At 40.7% G+C, this 18,546-nt stretch overlaps 1 protein-coding gene across 2 annotated transcripts; it reads left to right on the top strand.

Annotated features, from left to right (window-relative positions):
- Positions 1-839: 839 nt before the first annotated feature.
- RTCA (RNA 3'-terminal phosphate cyclase) lies at positions 840-13,470 on the top strand. Of its 2 annotated transcripts, XM_073356917.1 has the most exons (11): positions 840-1,294; positions 1,698-1,798; positions 3,121-3,264; positions 5,177-5,300; positions 5,935-5,993; positions 7,767-7,908; positions 8,880-9,004; positions 10,082-10,140; positions 10,781-10,875; positions 11,999-12,103; positions 12,880-13,470. In XM_073356917.1, exons 1-11 carry the CDS (start codon positions 1,250-1,252, stop codon positions 12,976-12,978), a joined length of 1,098 nt encoding a protein of 365 aa, XP_073213018.1. In that variant the 5' UTR covers positions 840-1,249; the 3' UTR covers positions 12,979-13,470. The 2 variants fall into 2 exon arrangements, with proteins under 2 accessions (XP_073213018.1, XP_073213020.1); XM_073356919.1 differs by lacking the exon at positions 840-1,294 and having other exon boundaries at positions 1,713-1,798; positions 3,106-3,264.
- The last annotated feature ends 5,076 nt before the right edge of the window (positions 13,471-18,546 follow it).

Here is an 18,546-nt window from a genome sequence, read left to right as displayed (position 1 = left end):
CCCAAACATAATTATACCCGTACAAAATCTGTAGGAAATATTATATCCCTTTATTTTATGACCCCTTTGTTTCTTGTTCATTTTGACATCATACGGTAGCCTTATAACGTATTCGATTGATAGTTTTCTTAACTTTTCCTCAATTGTTTCCTGCTTTATGAGAGGCAAAAGCAAGTATGAAAGGAGGCTGGTTAATTTATTCTACCATATTGTGTATAGCTATATAAATTACAGTCTGGATTAGTATCCTTAATTTGAGAATTTTATTCAAAAGAGAGTCTGCAGCTGTATAACGTATGGACATTACTAATCCACAGCAATTTTGAAATGATTATCTATGGTTGTAATGAAGTCACTGGGACCTCAGGTGCCTACAATTAAGTATTTGCAGCATTGGGGACTGAGCATTCTCTTTTTGTATATTGAAAGGAATTAGTTTGTTGTCTGTAAACATCTCTTACCCTCATTAATGGCATAGGTACATTAAGAAATCCAGTTCCTCCTTTGCGGTCTCAGCAGTCATACCTCCTTATAGTCCATTGAAGTTCTGCTGCAAACTTCCCCTGCCGCAGAAACTAACATACTCGTGAAACATAAGCCAGCTTCCAGACAGTTATAGCAAACAGCTATTTTAAGCTGTTAGAAGCCCGGCTTCTTTATCATGAGTTTTTGGGGCCTCAGGCCGGGGCTGATTTTATTCTCTGTGCTCTACATTCTTCACACATCAAGGAATACTCACTTTGGAGTACGATGGAATAGTCAATAAGGAAGCACAGTCAAAATATGCTGACAAAGCGGAAATGTAAACAAAGGGAAGTGCTCTCAGTTCTCGCTGACTTCAGAGAGGGCCGGGGGTGCTCAGGCCGCGGCAGGAGTGGGGCCAAGATCTAGGCACTTTTCCTCACCAGCCCCCCCAAAACTTCTCTGCCTATCGGCTCTCCGAGCTGCTCCTCGCAGCTAAGTTGCCCCTAGCAGCCGCAGTCGGGAGGGGGCCTCGCTCGCTCTGCAGCTGCCAGGCAGCCTGTGGCATTTCAGCGCTGGAGGCAGCCTCCGCCGCTAGCTCAGAGCCCGGCTGCTGCGTCCTGACTCTCCCCAGCCACGTGTTACCGGCTCCAGCTCCCTCCCTCCCTGCACTGTGCCCGGCCTAAGGAGCCTGTTCCGCCGGGGCCTGGCTGTCTGCAGAGCCCAGCCAACTCCGCATAGTCTCGCCCGTTCCTTCTCGGGGAGGCGCCGCGGCTTCCTGTCGCCCATGGACGGGGACAGGGTGGAGATAGATGGCGGGGTCATGGAGGGGGTGAGTACAAGGACCGGGCCCTGTGGATCGGCCCGGTGGGATGGGCTGCCGGGGGCCCCGCGGCGAGCCTGGCTCGGCCTGGCTCCCGCAGAAGCAGGGTAGCGGGTGAATGAATGGCCGGCTGGGCTCCGGGCTATGGGGGCTGGTCCTTGCGGGCTCCCGGAAACAGCCGGGCTGCGCCTTGGGGATTCAGTGTGTGCTGGAGGGGGGAGGAATCCTGGCTTGGCTCCCGTCCCTGGCTGGGGATGGAGGTGGAGAAGGAATTGGGTTTTAGGGCCCTGATGGGAAAGGGGGGGGGTGGTTAGCCCGGCTTTAGGGGCTTGGAGGAGTGAGGGGAGGTAGACTCCTGGCCCAGCCATCCCTGCCCTCCGTGGGGCAGCTGACCCCCGTCTCCCCCTTGCAGGGTGGCCAGATCTTGCGAGTCTCCACGGCTTTAAGCTGCCTGCTGGGGCTTCCCCTGCGAGTGCGGAGGATCCGAGCTGGGAGGAGCCAGCCTGGCCTCAGGTAAGCTTCCCCCAGTGACCTAGAACTGGGAGATTTTCCATTAAAACATGTTGAGGAAAAAACATGCCTGAAATTGTGAGTGGGAGGCAGGAGAGCATCCCACTCAACACTCCTGGCATTGGCTGTGTTTACACTGACCCTTTGCTCACAGTCCTTCTGTGTTGCTGTGACTGAATGAAACTCCAGCACAGGTAGCAGTGGTGGCAATGCTAATAGAAAAGGAGTACTTGTGGCACCTTAGAGACTAACCAATTTATTTGAGCATGAGCTTGCGTGAGCTACACGGCCGGGCTCACGCAAGCTCATGCTCAAATAAATTGGTTAGTCTCTAAGGTGCCACAAGTACTCCTTTTCTTTTTGCGAATACAGACTAACACGGCTGCTACTCTGAAACCTGGCAATGCTAATGTAAGTCGGGGCACGGGTATTTTTACCACCACATTGCCTTACCCTACCTATATCAGGGTTTTGAGAGCACAATAATAAAAATAAAAGGAGTACTAGTGGCACCTTAGAGACTAACTAGTACTCCTTTTGTTTTTGCGAATACAGACTAACATGGCTGCTACTCTGAAACCAATAATAAAAATGCCACCAGATACTAGTATTCCTCTTCACTGTAGTGGAGCTACACTAGTGTCACTGCAATAGTAAGAGATTTTTAGTAAAAGGCTATTGTGTCAGGAAAGGATCCAAGATTGAAATCCAGAAACTCTGAAGTCCTAACCTGTTCATGTGCTTCATGCATCTGAAGAAGTGTGCATGAACTTCTTAAATACTTCATAAAACTTTTTAAAGTTTCATGTTTAAGTTGACAGTGTCCATTTGAAACTAGTCAGCTTCACCAAAATGAACCAAAATCATTTTGGTGAAATTGACTTGATCTGCCTTTGAGTACCCTTGCACACTTCAAAAAAAAGTTTTGACCATGTTTTCCTATTTTATTTCCCCAATGTTTTTCTCTCTTCTTGCTTTGTGGAAGACCCCCACAAATAGGAAAGTGAATGTATGCACAGCAGGAGCTATCAGGACAGGTACTCCAGGAGAGCTCTCATCACCATGCTGTGCACCTGACTTTGAGATGCGCTTAAGTCAAGTGACTGCCCCTGATTCTCTGCCAATTCTCCTATCTGGCTCAATATAGCGGACTGGAATGGGGGGTCATCATCTTTCCCACGGCATTTGGCTCAAGCTTTAACAAGCTTGGTTTGGGCTGAAGCTTGCAATTGTTATACTATTACTAAATGTGTAATAGTTCTGTAATGTAATGTGATTGAGTAGGCAGTCTGATGTATGTCTTAATATAGTATTATGACTTGAAGGCCTCAACATCTGTCTGGACTAGAGATGATTCGAGATTTATGTGATGGGCAGCTGGATGGTGGAGATATCGGTTCAACAGAAATAACCTTCACTCCTGGGAAGATCAAAGGTGGAACCCACATAGCGGATACCAAAACAGCAGGGTATGTGTGTTGTAATGCCTACTGTTAACTGATGTAATAGCTAGTTTTAACTATTCTTCAGTAGTTTTTAGGTTATGGCAAAAATGAGAAGAAACAAAGAAATTCATGCTGAGGATTGATAACTGACTCCTTAATCCATGCTATTAGTAATCTAGATGTACAAGGGAAATCAACAAGAAACCTATATTAATTTCCCCCTCAAATGAGAGTGTATGCAAAACTGATTGATCAAAGATAAAACAAAAATCTTAGGGAAAAATCTTTATTTTTAGGCTTGTAAAGAAACCTCAATGACAAAAAGGTACTTATTAGGATTTTGGAAGAGTAATATATGTTAGAGGAATGTCTAATGTCATTTCACTTTTTGTCAGACACACAGATGTGAACATAAATTGTTGGGAAATAGTCAACATGGTTTTTGTAAAGGGAAATCATGCCTCACCAATCTACTAGAGAATTCTTTGAGGGGGTCAGCAAGCATGTGGACAAAGGAGATCCAGTGGATATAGTGTATTTAGATTTTCAGAAAGCCTTTGACAAGGTCCCTCACCAAAGGCTCTTAAGCAAAATACGCAGTCATGGGATAAGAGGGAAGGTTCTCTCATGGATTGGTAACTGGTTAAAAGATAGGAAACAAAGGGTAGGAATAAATGGTCCAGTTTTCAGACTGGAGAGAGGTAAACAGTGGTGTCCCCCATGGATCTGTACTGGGCCCAATCCTATTTAACATATTCATAAACGATCTGGAAAAAGGAGTAAACAGTGAGGTGGCAAAATTTGCAGATGATGCAAATCTACTCAAGATAGTTAAGTCCCAGGCAGACTGCGAAGAGCTACAAAAGGATGTCACAAAACTGGGTGACTGGGCAACAAAATGGCACATGAAATTTAATGTTGATAAATGCAAAGTAATCCACATTGGAAAACATACTCATAACTTTTCATATACAATGATTGGGTCTAAATTAGCTGTTACCACTCAAGAAAGAGATCTTGGAGTCATTGTGGATAGTTTTCTGAAATCATCCACTCAATGTGCAGCGGGAGTCAAAAAAGCAAACAGAACGTTGGGAATCCTCAAGAAAGGGATAGATAATAAGACAGAAAATATCATATTGCCTCTATATAAATCCATGGTACGCCCATACCTTGAATACTGCATATAGATGTGGTCACCCCATCTCAAAAAAGATATATTGGAATTGGAAAAGGTTCAGAAAATGGCAACAAAAATGATTAGGGGTATAGAACGGTTTCCATATGAGGAGAGTTTAATAAGACTGGGACTTTTCAGCTTGGAAAAGAGGCAACTAAGGGGAGATATGATAGAGATCTATAAAATCATGACTGGTATAGAGAAAGTAAATAAGGAAGTGTTATTTACTCCTTCTCATAATACAAGAATAAGGGGTCACCAAATGAAATTAATAGATAGCAGGTTTAAAACAAGCTCAAGAAAGTATTTTTTCCCCGCAATGCACTGTCAACCTGTGGAACTCCTTGCCAGAGGGTGTTGTGAAGGCAAATACTATAACGGGGTTCAAAAGGAAGCTAGATAGCCATTGATGGACCTATCCTCCATGAATCTATTAGCCAGGATGGACAGCAATGGTGTCCCTAGCCTCTGTTTGCCAGAAGCTGGGATTGGGTGACGGGGCATGGATCACTTGATGATAACCTGTCTGTTCATTCCCTTTGGGGCACCTGCCAGTGGCCACTGTCAGAGGACCGTATACTTTGGTCTGACCTAGTATGGCCTTTCTTATGTTCACAAATTATTATCTTCAGACTGAAATAGTCCAGCTTACATCATATGTAAAATGCTCTTGAAACTTCACTTGCTGACTGATATTTACTGGTTTAAGTGGATTATGCCTGCATTACCTTTGAGTGTTTTCCCATTCCATTTTAGGAGTGTGTGCCTCCTGATGCAGGTAGCAATGCCATGTGTGCTGTTTGCTGCTTCCCCTTCAGAACTTCGTTTAAAAGGTGGGACAAATGCTGAGATGGCTCCACAGATAGACTACACAGTGTTGGTAGGGATCAGCTTTTTTGAGTTGCTAAATCTTTCAGGTGCAAAAGTAACTTGTGTACTTCTGTATGTTCCTATTGCTGCTTTATTATCATCAGTGGTAATTGTAGAGTAATCAAAGCCATTTTTTTCTTTTTTTGCTGTTTCAAATATGAAATAAAATAGAATAACCTCCTTTCTATTTAAATGCTAAAATAGCCAAGTGAAAAATAATGTTTGATATATTAATAGTACAATATTTCCATACTGTATGTTTAAAGGGCATCAAATGCCTCACATCATTCCTTGAAATGCAAAGAAGTCTGCCTCTACTTGTCTATTTCTTTTCTTTTTATTTTTAGTTGCTAAAGATAATTTGAATTAAAAGTCTCTTTGCTCTAGAAATGCTAAGTATTAATAGGGAAGGAGGGGAGCAGGTCCATAGGAGAATCTCTCTTACAAAATGGTCTGCAGAATAAAATGTGGAGATCCTGATCTAATTGATTCTCCATGACACTGAATATTTTTTATAATGTATTTTGAGATCTTCACAGTAGACCAGTGTACATATATATTTTTCTCTCGGGGAAATGAATGGTAGGGTAGGATGTGTTAAACACAAAATAGTTCTGCATTTTTAAAGTATGCTTACTCCTCAGGTCTTTAAACCAATAATTGAAAAGTTCAATTTGACCTTTGACTGTGACATAAAAAGGAGGTAAGTTATACCGTCATGGCTTTTGAAATACTTTGTGCTGGGGGCCGGTCTCTAAGTGGAATGTGCGTCCTTTATGTTAGAGTGCTTTCCAGCCCCATTTTGTCCACTGAAGACAAAAGGAGTTTTTCTTTTGACTTCAGTGAAAGTTGTATCAGACCTGCTAAAGGCCTGTAGTTTACCAACCTATGAAAAGAGGTTAAGATATATCTACTCATGGTTGTTGAGTGGCTTAATTAATGTTTGTAAATTGCTTCGAGAACATTAAATGACAATGCTATTTAAGTGCAAAGTATTATTTTAATTTCTTATAATAGTGCTTACCATGCTAGCCACTTAGTCTTTACAACAAGGAGCTTACTGCCTGTTTTTAGACATGGCTCAACAGATGAGAACAACAAACAGTAGGGTGTGAGAAAAGAGGAATAAGACATGGACTACGCTAATCAGCAGGGTGGATAAAAATTGATGATTAAAAAATTAAAAAATGGATTTTTAATTTAAATTAGATTTTTTTTTGCAGGTTTATTTTTTAAAACTATTTAAAATTAAAAAAATGACAATTTATAAGTCCTAAATTTATTATAATCTTAATTTTATTTACATTAAATACAAAAAAAATAATAAGTAGTATTTGCTCGCTGCCAAGTTTTAAAGAAAGGCAAACCACTGAACTAGTGGAAGGCACTGGCTAAGCACCTGGAATCGTAGTCCGTTAAAGTACTAAATTAGCTTTTGACAACTGTGGCGCCTCTTCTGCAGGTGCAGAGAGAATATTTTCTTTACCTCAGTCATTGAACTAAACTAGCTGAATAAACTATTTTAGTCAAAATTAAGAAACCAATTGGGAGCTGAAAAAGCAGGAAAGATTATTTTCTTCTTCCAGTCTATGAATAAAAAACTAGCTCTAAGAGGATGAGATCTACTAGTTCTAAAATCTTGCAGGAGATGGTGACAAACAACAAACATATAATGCTTCATTTGTTTAATAAAATCAGTTACTTTTAAATGCAAAGCCCGTTTTGATTAGAAAAAAAGTTTATCAAAAGTTTATGTATCCACCATGTTTAAGATAGTTTTATTGAATAAAAAATAAAGGTGTTTTGTGCATTTTTAATTGAATTTCCACCCAAATAGAGCTTGACACAAAATAATCACAAGTAAAAATAATTAATCTTCATCTGGTGAATAAGAATTGCATCATTCATCATTTTCTAAAATAATGAAAATACATTTATTCAGGTTCTTAATTGTTATAAATTAAGCTGTATAATGCTTAAATAGATAAAATGTGTCCTGGTTAGCAAAAAGAAGCACCAAATTTAATATAAAGGACATGTTTAGTTGAAAATATGTTTTAATGATTACCAACTAATAAGAATCATCCTTTCTTTAGGAAAATAACAAGTACACAGGCAAAACACAATTAAAATTGATTATTTAAATCAAGGTTTCCTGCTTGCTGATTTAAATAATGATTAAAATCAGTGATTAAAATCTACCTGTTAATAAGATTTGTGCAATTAATTAGGTTCATTCTATGCACGTTGAGGGTAATGCTATGTTTTTATTTTTTGTACTCATTCTATGGCACATATCACAAATTTCTAAGCCACTTGATCTGTCTAAAATAGCATGTTAAGGATAAGACATGTACTAGCAAACAAATAAGCTAAATCCATGTTTAATTTTCTTGTTTATAGGAATAATTTAATTTGTAATGTCATGCATCCCTTTTCTTTACATTTAACCATATCTGATTGCCATTTTTAATAGGGGCTACTACCCACAAGGCGGTGGTGAAGTGATAGTCCGAATGACACCAGTCAAACAGTTAAGCCCAATAAACTTAACTGAACGTGGCACTGTGACAAAGATACATGGAAGAGCATTTGTTGCTGGAGCCTTGCCCATTAAAGTGAGTACCTATAATATTCAAGTAAGGGGATGTAATTTTATGTAAATAAATATTATACAATTATTTGTCTATTATGCAATCTTTATAAAGTAGTTCTATAAATTTATTGGTACTTTTTTTTCTATAGTTCTCTACCTGTAAACCCGGGCAACCATAGTACAATGAATCCAACTGTACAGACCTTCCAAGGAAAGGAACATTATAATAAATACAAATTTTGAGAATTCTAAAATATAGTATTATTATATAGATTATGGTAGCACCCTGAATGGTAGGAGAGAACATTATCCTTGTTGTAACCATTCGGAAGCCCTTAACAGAGATTCAAGATTGGATATCTTTCTAAAAGATAGGCTTTAGCTCAACCAGAAGTGATGGCTTTGATGCAGAAATCTCTGGTTGAAATTGTCTGCCCTGTATTATACAGGAGGTCAGGCTAAATGAACCTAATGGCCTTTCTGGCCTTAAAATCTAAGAACCTATGAAAATGTGCTATGAGCTTTCCAAACACTGAGGTATTTAAAGTCTCTGTCCCAAAGAGCTTGTAACTGTGACCTAAAATAGCTCTCCGCTACATAAAATGTTCTGATTTTTAAGATCAGATATCTCAAGCTTTATCAGGACTAGATATAAAATCCTTATCTTGTAGAATGGGGGGATATCCTGAATTTCTATTGGTACAGAAGTTTTTATGTGCAGCTTTAAACTCTGTCATTGGCCCAGGACTGAATTTTACCTAAACTTTGTAGGAAAACTGCATACTGAGGGGAAGGAGGATAAGTGAGATGTCAGCTTACAGTTTGCAGTAGTTTAAAATAATACATAAGGTACATTCATTTTAAAAGCTAGTCTGCTTATAGCTTGGAAGAATATTATTCAAAAATGCATTCATATGGTTAAGTATATAGGGAAAATGTTAGATCATTTATTTTAACTACTGTACCTGGTTCCTTTTTGTTTTACCACTCTAGCTAGCAAAAGACATGGCATCAGCAGCAGTGAGATGCATCAGAAAAGAAATCAGGGATCTTTACGTTAATATTCAGCCTGTTCGAGAACCTGATAATCAAGCCTTTGGAACTGGAAGTGGAATAATGTGAGACAAGATACAAACCTCCTATTTACTTATCTTACTGTGTTATTAGTTGAGACTATGGTAATGATCCTTCTGTGACTGAGAGAGGTAGTAAACAAAAGAAAGCAATATCCCTTTCCTTTTTATTATGAATAGTAATTAGGGCACTTTGTAATAAGCCAAGAAATTTACACTTTTATTTCATCTTTGCCAGGAGAGGTTGGTGTGTTTAAATCTTCTGCTACGAATTTGTCAGTAGTTTGAATTAAATACATGTTAACAAAAACAAACTAAAACTTTGTTTTTAAGCATCTGACTGAAGCCTGAATACTTGAGAGAGAGGGAGGGATTTTTAGTTTTGTAATATTATAATCTCAGTAGTTCTCTAGCGAAAACAGAGTACTCAGGACCTGGTATTTCTCATTTAAAAGCAGGAGAAATTTTGTGTGTTTGGAATAAATGCAGGCCTGTTTCATATCACAGAGAAGCAAAACAAGGAACAAATGTTATTTCCTTTGCAGATCTCTTTTTTTAAAGGAATTGAAGTACAAAAAACTATATTAAAGCCACATGTAATGTACATATTTAAAGACAACACATTCATAATACAGTTACTGGTTAGGTCATTAGCTATACCTAAATATATAAAGTATGTGCAGTGTGGGTAATTTTTTACTATGAGGATATTACATCTGGATTCTCTAGCTTTTTAAAATTATATAACCTTCAATGCTGAATTTGTGTATTTTCTATGCACATGACTGTGCTTTTCTGACATGACACCTCTTTCAGCCTGGTATCCTCTAGCATTACATCAGGGCTGTCAGTTGGTGCTCACTCAGAGGAGTACCATCTGCTGAGTTAGCAATGAACCTCTTACCCCACCAGTGTGTTTTTTCTTGGACATTTTCCATCCAGTTAGTGAGATCAGCCCTGTAAGCCAAAGTGTAATTTTCCATTGACTTTAATAGGAATTGATCTGGGACTCAAGTACTGATCATACCAACCATTCTTATCTTGATATCATAACTCAGTGTGCTGTGGTTGCAGATAAATGCCTAATTGCTATCTGGTAATTTGCTTAATTCTTCTGTTTAGTATTGTTGCAGAGACTTCAACAGGTTGTCTGTTTGCTGGATCATCACTTGGTAAAAGAGGTGAGAGTTGCGTAAAGTATATCCATGTTTTGTGTATTTAGTTTCCTACTGGATATTAAACCCATATTGTTAGTAACCTGGGGCAACAGACATTCATGGATTTTAGTTTTGCTTTATAGAATCTTAAAACTTTCGTTTAAAAAAAATACAGTCTTTACATCCATGTTTTTTCTGCAGCATGGTGAATCAATCAAAGAAGTTGTGAACTTACCCACTTATTTTAATGGATTGTTAGAGATCACTGATTTGGGAAGACTTCTGGATTATTAAAACATACACACTCCACCCCAATTCATCTGATGTAGGATTTGTCCAGTAGTATATATAGCAGAGTATATATATTAAAGGTGGAGTGAATTTGATTTTAATTGGTATCTTATTTGGCTAAAGCTGCTTCTCAAAGTGTAAGGGGGCCTAGACTCTTCCCAATGCTGAGGAAGTATGTACCATACTTATCCAGATGCACTAGTGGGATGATAGATCACAGTCCTCAGAGCGTGACAAGTGCACATTTGAGACAAGTGTATGGCAATAAAGGTGCAATTAACTGCCTTCTATTTCCTGTTTTTTTCACATGCTACAGTGAATAAATATTATAAATGTTCTGGAGCTTCTTAATCCTCCTGAACTCTCTCCTCAGGTAAGAATTCTGACAGGGTTGGAATTGAAGCTGCAGAGATGCTGCTTGGAAACCTTAGGCATGGGGGAGCAGTGGATGACTATCTGCAAGACCAGGTAAGAATCCCATATACTGACTTCAAGATGGAGCTAAGGCAGCAAGTACACAGCAAGCTGTTTGACTGTGTATTGAATGTACATCAAGAGAGAAAAAAAAGCGCCTTGAATTTCAGAGTTAAGATTGCATTTCTACAACAAGCCACAGAGTTACATTCAAATAGCCACTACACCCATAACTATAGGAGGTGTTCAGAGGTCTCCCAAATCCAGTCACCCTGAAGTCATAGGGGAGGGGCTAGTAAACAGCCTTTTCTGGTTCTCACCCCGTAAGTGTTAGAAGGCTCCATGGAGGGGACCTCACAGCATGAGTAGAAATAGCAACCCACCCCTGATAAGCCAAAATGGACTTGTTAGGAAGTTTAAACAAGCCACTTAAGGCTTATGGGGAAACACATATGACAACTGGAAAGGCTTCTGAGGCTCAAGGACGGGTGTCAACTAGCTTCCTCTGACTCATTTGATGTTTCCTCTTCCTGCAGACCTCAATAAATCCAGAGGAAGAGGCTGGGAATTCCCTCCCCCCACCTCCCCACATCCACTCTCTCTAGATCCTTTCTACACAACAGACCTAAGGTCTGCAAGAGTAGGGCTGCATTCCAAAGTGTCTTAGGAGGTGACTAGGTGAAAGCAGGGGAGAACATACTGAGGGGACATTCTTCTCCATCTTGCTTACCTGGCTCCATGCAGGAGACCTGGGGAATGAAGAACCCTTCAGCTTTCTCCTACTACACTACATTTAGCACCAGGCCCGGGTGCCAGAGTAGTGTTTCTAATTCAAGTCAAACTACTACATATGTGGTGAATACCTCTTTGAGTGTGTCCTCATTCAGAAACGTCCATTTCCAATGTTCTGCTCAGCCCCAGGTGTAACCTATCAATCTGAAGTCAGATGTAATTTTTTTGGTGTGGATTTTAGCAAGGGGGCCAGAATCAAGATTGCAACTGCGTTACCATTATAAACTTAACTCTGGAATGGCTGTTGCCACTCTATAATATACATTGAAGAAGCAAACCTACTTGTTTTCAGTTCACTTGTGTGCTGCTCTGACTCTTTCATGGAGCAGTGTTATGGAGCTGTAGTAATGGTTTAAAAACTAATTATATTTTTTTTCTTCTTAAGCTGATCATTTTCATGGCATTAGCCAATGGGGTATCTAGAGTGAAAAGTGGACCAATTACGCTTCATACTCAAACAGCTATACATTTTGCTGAACAGCTAACAAAGGTGAGTCCAGAAAATGGAGAAGAGTACTGTCAATGGGCATTCACCCTGTGGCTTAGGCTTAGTGTGTAGCAAGCCAGAGCGTGAATCTACAGCACACTAGCCTGCTGCACACTAAGGCCAGGTCTACGATACAACTACATTGCTTGGGGGTGTGAAAAATTCACAGCCCCGAGCAATGTCATTATACCAACCTAACGTTCTGTGTGGACAGTGCTGTGTCGACAGGAAGTCTTCTCCAGTCAACATAGCTGCTGCCTCTCACGGAGATGGAATACCTACGCTGACAGGAGCAGCCCTCCCATCAGTGTAGGTAGCATTGTCACCGAAGCGTTATACCATTTAAGTGTAAACCTGCCCATAGGCACTGGGTGGACCCTGCTAGCAGCCAGAATTGTACATTAACTCCCAGGTTTCCCACTAAATTTCCGTGTAGACAAGCCCTCAATATGTATACTTTTGTAGTGTCACCCTCTGATGGCTTTTTTGTGGTGTATGTGAAATGAGTTTGATGCTGGGATACAGGTGGTCAGAACACCACAGTTCTTACTAATTACTGGCAAACACCCCTGAAAATAGAGAACAGTGTGTTTAGAGTTCAATTTTAAATTCCTTGGCATTGGTTAGATGCTTTCACAACCTTAATTAAAAATATTTTCAGTGGAATTAATTACAAACATGTACATCTGTTTGACTAAATATATTATTAGACATCTAGTATTCTGGGGCTGTTCTAAGTTCATTACAAGTTTTCTAATACTTTGTCCTCATGGTTGCAGGCTAAATTTACTGTGACAAAATCAGAAGATGAAGATTCCACTAAAGATACCTACTTTATTGAGTGCCAAGGAATGGGGATGATAAACTCAAGCTTATAGTTTTTCTTTAAAGAAAAAACATATCTCTGATGTATTGCACTACATTTCAGTTGACATGCTACACAGTGGGGAACAGGGGTTACTTTATTATAAATAATAGGTTTGATTTAAATTCGGAGATGATGTAGTGATTTCTTGGTATGCTGAGAACACTTTCTGTCCTTCCCTTGGCTCTTAACAGCAAAATGAGTACAGATGAGATAACAAATGGAATAAAATGCAAGTGTTCGCGAGAGTTGAAACTACAGTTGAGTAGCTTTAAGGATATGAATGCACCAGGGTTGATAACTACCATTACAACTTTTAAAAGTTACTTAAATGACACAACCATTCTCCTTAAAGCATGTAGGTTTATCATTTGGGATCCTTTACATATCTATGTTACAAAACAGATAAACAGAAATGAACTATCTACCTTTGTCTCTAAAGTATTCTGTTTCTGTAGTCATTTTGCTGAAATTGATATGGAAAAAATAAAGCAATTTCAGTGTACTTTAATTGGATATTTTTTGCTTATGATCTCTCCAGCAAGTTGTTAAAGTGAGGTAGATTCATTAGCTGTGAGTTAAGTTTTTGCAAACACCATCTGGAACTTCTTTTCAGTTATCCAGGAAGGACCGTAGACACTCTGTGCTTTAAAGTCATAATCTTTCTTGCATTAAGGGGTCAGCTTACAAGTAGTCTCCCTCTAAAGTGGTCTCTTCAGTGCTGTAACCTGTCTTCATTTATGACTTTGTCTATGCTAGCAGTGACATATGGGTGTGTGAAACTATATGCCACATTGAAAGTTAGGCTGCCTCTACACTCACTGAGGTGTAGCTACACACATCATTGAAAGGCTCTGGTAGCGGGGAGGCAGCAGGGAAAGTCTCCAACAGCAGGGAGCTGCTGGAGTCTTTCCCCACTGACTCCCCCTGCCAGCGCCTTTCTGTGCTGCTGGACTCTTTCACTGGGGCCAGGAAAGGCTCTGGCTGCATGGAGTCAGCAGGACACTACACCACCAAAAATAGCCATATAGACATGGGAGGCATGGACCAGGCATGCAGAGAGCCATGTAGGGTATATACCCTCAGGTTCAGGTGCATAGGGCACTGTACTTGGCTAACCTGTGCCATGCCATCTATACTGTTGATACCTATGCTAGCTGGAAATGCCCTAGCTGTACTCTACACACCACTGCAAATGTAGGTGTACCTTAAGACATGTCTTCTTGGGTTGGCCTGTCGTTTTCCTTCAGTTTTGATCTTATCCCCATATTGTCAGGCCTGTGCATTACATGACCAAACCTCCTGAGCCTGCGCTCCATTTTTTTTTTCCATTTATGGGTGTTACTTTGAGCGTGTCTCTAGTATACACATTCCTCACAATCTTTATTGCTTACACCATTTCATTGCTGTGAAACAGATCATTTGCTCGTGTTTCTTTTTTGGTGCCTACTATGCAGTGCCTCACATTAAGACTGGATGGATCACCATTTTATAAACATTGTTCCCTTTTCATCTTATTGGTATCTTCCTGTCACATATTAGATCAGTTTGCTGTGCATTTGAGCCAGGCATTTATTACGCTAGCTCTAATTTCCCTGGCTTCTGGAACCCAGACACTTGAAACTGTATTTATTGATATTCTCTTCCCATCTAGTTTCAAGGATAATTCTTCCATGTTTGCCTTATGTATCATATCCTTTTTTCTTTTGCTTATTTGTGCCCATGTCTCTATACTTAGGTGCTTGTCTAATAATCTGATTGGATCTGAAGAAACATGCATAAGTTCTCTAAATGCATTTCTAATACCCACTTTTATTTCCACTTCAGGGTTTTTTTTACTATCACTCATCAGCATAGTATCTGAGCATTAAAATCAGACTCATTACAGTAGCTAACAGATGCATCACTTCTTTTGAAGTACTTAATATACAACTCTGCATTTTATATACAAAAATACTGAAAATATCACTGCAGAGACAGCATAAATCAACTGCTAGAGAGCTGATTGAATTTAGCTAGTAGTGATGTATACTATTGTTCTAGGTGCTGCTTGTATGCATAACAAGAGAAAAGTCACTGCTCCAAAGGATTTACAAGACAGATGAAGGATGAGGGAAAAGTTCTCCATTTTACATGTGGAGAACTGAGTACTGAAAGATGAAGGGATAGATCCATAAAGGGACTCAAGCATTATAATGCCTAATGCCTTGCAGTAGAATCCTCAGCCTTGAGTAGCTTACCTGTGGTTCCTATACAATGAATGGTGAGAGTTAGGTGCCTACATGGGATTCACAGAAGCTAGCACGTTGAGTGGGGAGCCACCTAAGCTAGCCAATAGGAAATGCTGAGGAAACGGGTGAGGCCTACACTTCATCCCTCAAAAAATACCTATGTGCCTAACTCCATGCTAGAGGCAGATACCCTGTCTCTATTCAGGATTCTCAGCCATGAATCCTCTCCTGGAGTTAGGTGCCTAAGCCAGGTCAGTCCTTTCTCAAGAAAAGCACAACAGCAACCCCCTCCCTGAATTGTAGCCAATAGCCAAGGCAATCACCTGCAATGTAGAAGATCTGTTTTTAAATCCCTGAGCAAGAACTTGAACTTGTCTCTCATACAGCCCAGGTGAGTGACACTCTAGCCCAGTGGTGAGGGTAATCTCTCTGGCATACTTAATAATTATTTGTATAAGTGGACTAGCTTCAGCACCAACAGAAATGCAGGCAGCTATGGACTTTGGGCACCAACAGCATTAGGCAGTAGTTGAACAAGGATTTTTGAGGATCTCCATGGTGCCTAAATCAGGGGTGAACAAACTTTTTGGCCCAAGGTCCACATCTGGGAATAGAAATTGTATGGTGGGCCATGAATGCTCACAAAATTGGGGTTGGGGTGTGGGAGGGGGTGAGGGCTCTGGCATTGGGCCAGAAATGAGGAGTTTTGGGTGTGGGAGGGCACTCCAGGGCACTCCAGGCTAGGGCAGGTGAGTGGGGTGGGGAGGGGGAGAAGCGAGGGCTCTGGCTGGGGGTGTGGGCTCAGAGGTGGGGCTGGAGATGAGGAGCTTGGGGTGTAGGAGGATGCTCTGGGCTGGGACCAAGGGGTTCGGAAGCCAGGAGGGGGATCAGGACTGGGTCAGGACTGGGGCGCGGGGACAGGCTCAGGGGTGCAGTCTCTGGGCGACACTTACCTCAAGCAGCTCCTGGAAGCAGCAGCATGTCCCTTCTCCGGCTCCTACACAGAGGCATAGCTAGGCAGCTCTGCACACTGCCCCATCCACAGGAACCACCTCTGCAGCTCCCATTGGTTGTGCGGTTCCTGGCCAATGGGCGTGGGGGCGGCGTGCAGAGTGAAGCCCCTTGGTTGCCCCTATGCACAGGAGCCAGAGGGCGGCCATGCCGCTGCTTCCGGGAGCCGTGGGGAGTGGCCCCTGACCCCGCTCCTTGGCTAGAGCGCCGGAGCGAGGCAATGCCACTTTTTCCGGGAGCCGCGTATAGCGGCCCCCAACCCTGTTCCCAGGCAGGAGCTCGAGGGCCGGATTAGAACAGCTGGCAGGCTGGATGCAGCTCATAGTTTGCCCACTCCTGGCCTAAATGTTGCATTTAGATACCTAAAGTGGCCTTTAAACACCTAAGTCCCTTTGTGGATCTAGCCTGAAGTGACTTACACAAGGTCACACATGAAACTAACTGCAGCAGAAGCAGGAACTGAACCTAGATCTCCAGCATCTTAAACAAGAGCCTAAACCACAAGACCTTCCTACTAAATTGTGTCCATGGTATTTGATTTTCAAAGCTGCAGCTCAAGTGCAGTACTCTCGTTTCTCTTACGTTCATTCAGATCATTGGCTGCAGTTGCTTCACTGTGCATTTTAATTGGGATTAAAGCATTGAATTTAGGACTGAAGAATGCCCACTGAAGCTAAGAAATCGCTCCATATGTATCTGGTTAACAATATCAGCGTCTCCTTACAACTCCTTTCCTCTCAGAAACCTGTCATGCACAGAAATTGGGCAGGATTAATTTTGTAACCAATAGAAATAGCCCTTAAGAAGCTTGTATTTCTAATATTAGGAATGGCCTGGTGGTGGCAGCAGGCAACCTAATAAACCAGTGTTGTATGAATTGAAATTTAATTTTAAAGTTGATATCAGGAGCAACTCTCTCTTAAACACCATTCCAGGCTCTTGATTTTCAATGCTAGTACACGGAGATGAAAGACCCAGAAAATACTTATCCAGAAATGGAGAAGCTTTAAGGGAAGCATACATGCAGCTAACATCTCCATTCATCAAAACACACTGCTCTAAAACAGATGTTAAATAAGTTTTCACTGGGATTTTTTTTTATTTGTACTTCACAGGAAATTAGCATACATTCCTTATTTTCCAGAGTTGTAGGTGCTGTAGAAGAAGCTAGGATAGCAAAAAGAGAAATAATGACATTTTAATTTTGACATCTGTGAAGATACTAGCTGGTGTGGATCTTGGAGTAGGGTGTGGGGTGAAGAATCTCCCTCTAGTTTAAACTTTAAAAAAAACAAACCCACCACACAACCAAAATTGGGTTAGTTCCTCGGATGTGGTCATGTTCCGCCCAGTGCCAGTGCAGGATATGAAAGAAAGAAGAGGCAAAAGTGACTATGTTTTTACCCCATATCAGGGCCAGTTTGGTCCCAAATGCAAGTCAGAGCAGTGTCAGAGTTTCCATAAATTATGCTCAGCTATAGAAACCCACAAGGCATCATTTTAACAGCTGCTCAACTGTTCAATTTGGGGAAGCCAAGAGAAGGTGGCAAAGAATCAGCTATCCACTTCTACATTACCTAGGAAAATCCTCTATGCCTGGAGAATCCTCAGGTAGCTGACTTTTGGGGCTGCTTTGCTCTGGAAGACTGGTACCAAGCAGCCATATTGGAGCCCAGGATTTAAGTTGCTCTAAAATCCAAAACAAGAATTATGATCATTATGACATGTTTTAATTCTAGACGCGGTCATATGTTATTGTTTCAAAAGCTTGAAACAAAACAGAAATCCTCTAATGCAGTCACCTACGTATTTAAAGGCAGGATTTTATGGCAGTATAATTTCTGGATTATAAATGGATTAATAGTTTTGTAAGAGTACCCTATCAAAGATTTAATCAGTCATAGCTGGAGCTCTCCTAGCATGCAAATAATCCAATTTAGAGTTCAGTGCTAAGCACTTTAAACCTTTGTATAATGTACTTCACAAGGGATATTTACATTGACATTCTTTTTACAAGATGTCCACATTTACTTGAAAAGACGAAGAGTGCCTACCTACCCACATACTGCAGTTTGGCAACTAATGTCTTCCCTTCAGATTAAAAAAACCCTCCAATAGAAATTCTTTTAAATACTGTTTTTCTTGCCCTATAATCACTGCTGCATTTTAACAATAAAGAGGAATGTCTTACTTTCCAACCACAAAGGATCCATTAGGCAACAATCATATTTAAGATATGTTAATTCTTAGACATTTTAAAGATTAAATGAACGAACAGAGCTAACTCTTGTAATATTAAGAAAAGTGCATGAATGAAAGCATTGGTACATTAATCTACA

Source organism: Lepidochelys kempii, chromosome 8 (assembly GCF_965140265.1).
Source record: "Lepidochelys kempii isolate rLepKem1 chromosome 8, rLepKem1.hap2, whole genome shotgun sequence".
Taxonomy (NCBI): Eukaryota; Metazoa; Chordata; order Testudines; family Cheloniidae; genus Lepidochelys; species Lepidochelys kempii.
This window is presented reverse-complemented; position numbering and strand designations above follow the sequence as displayed.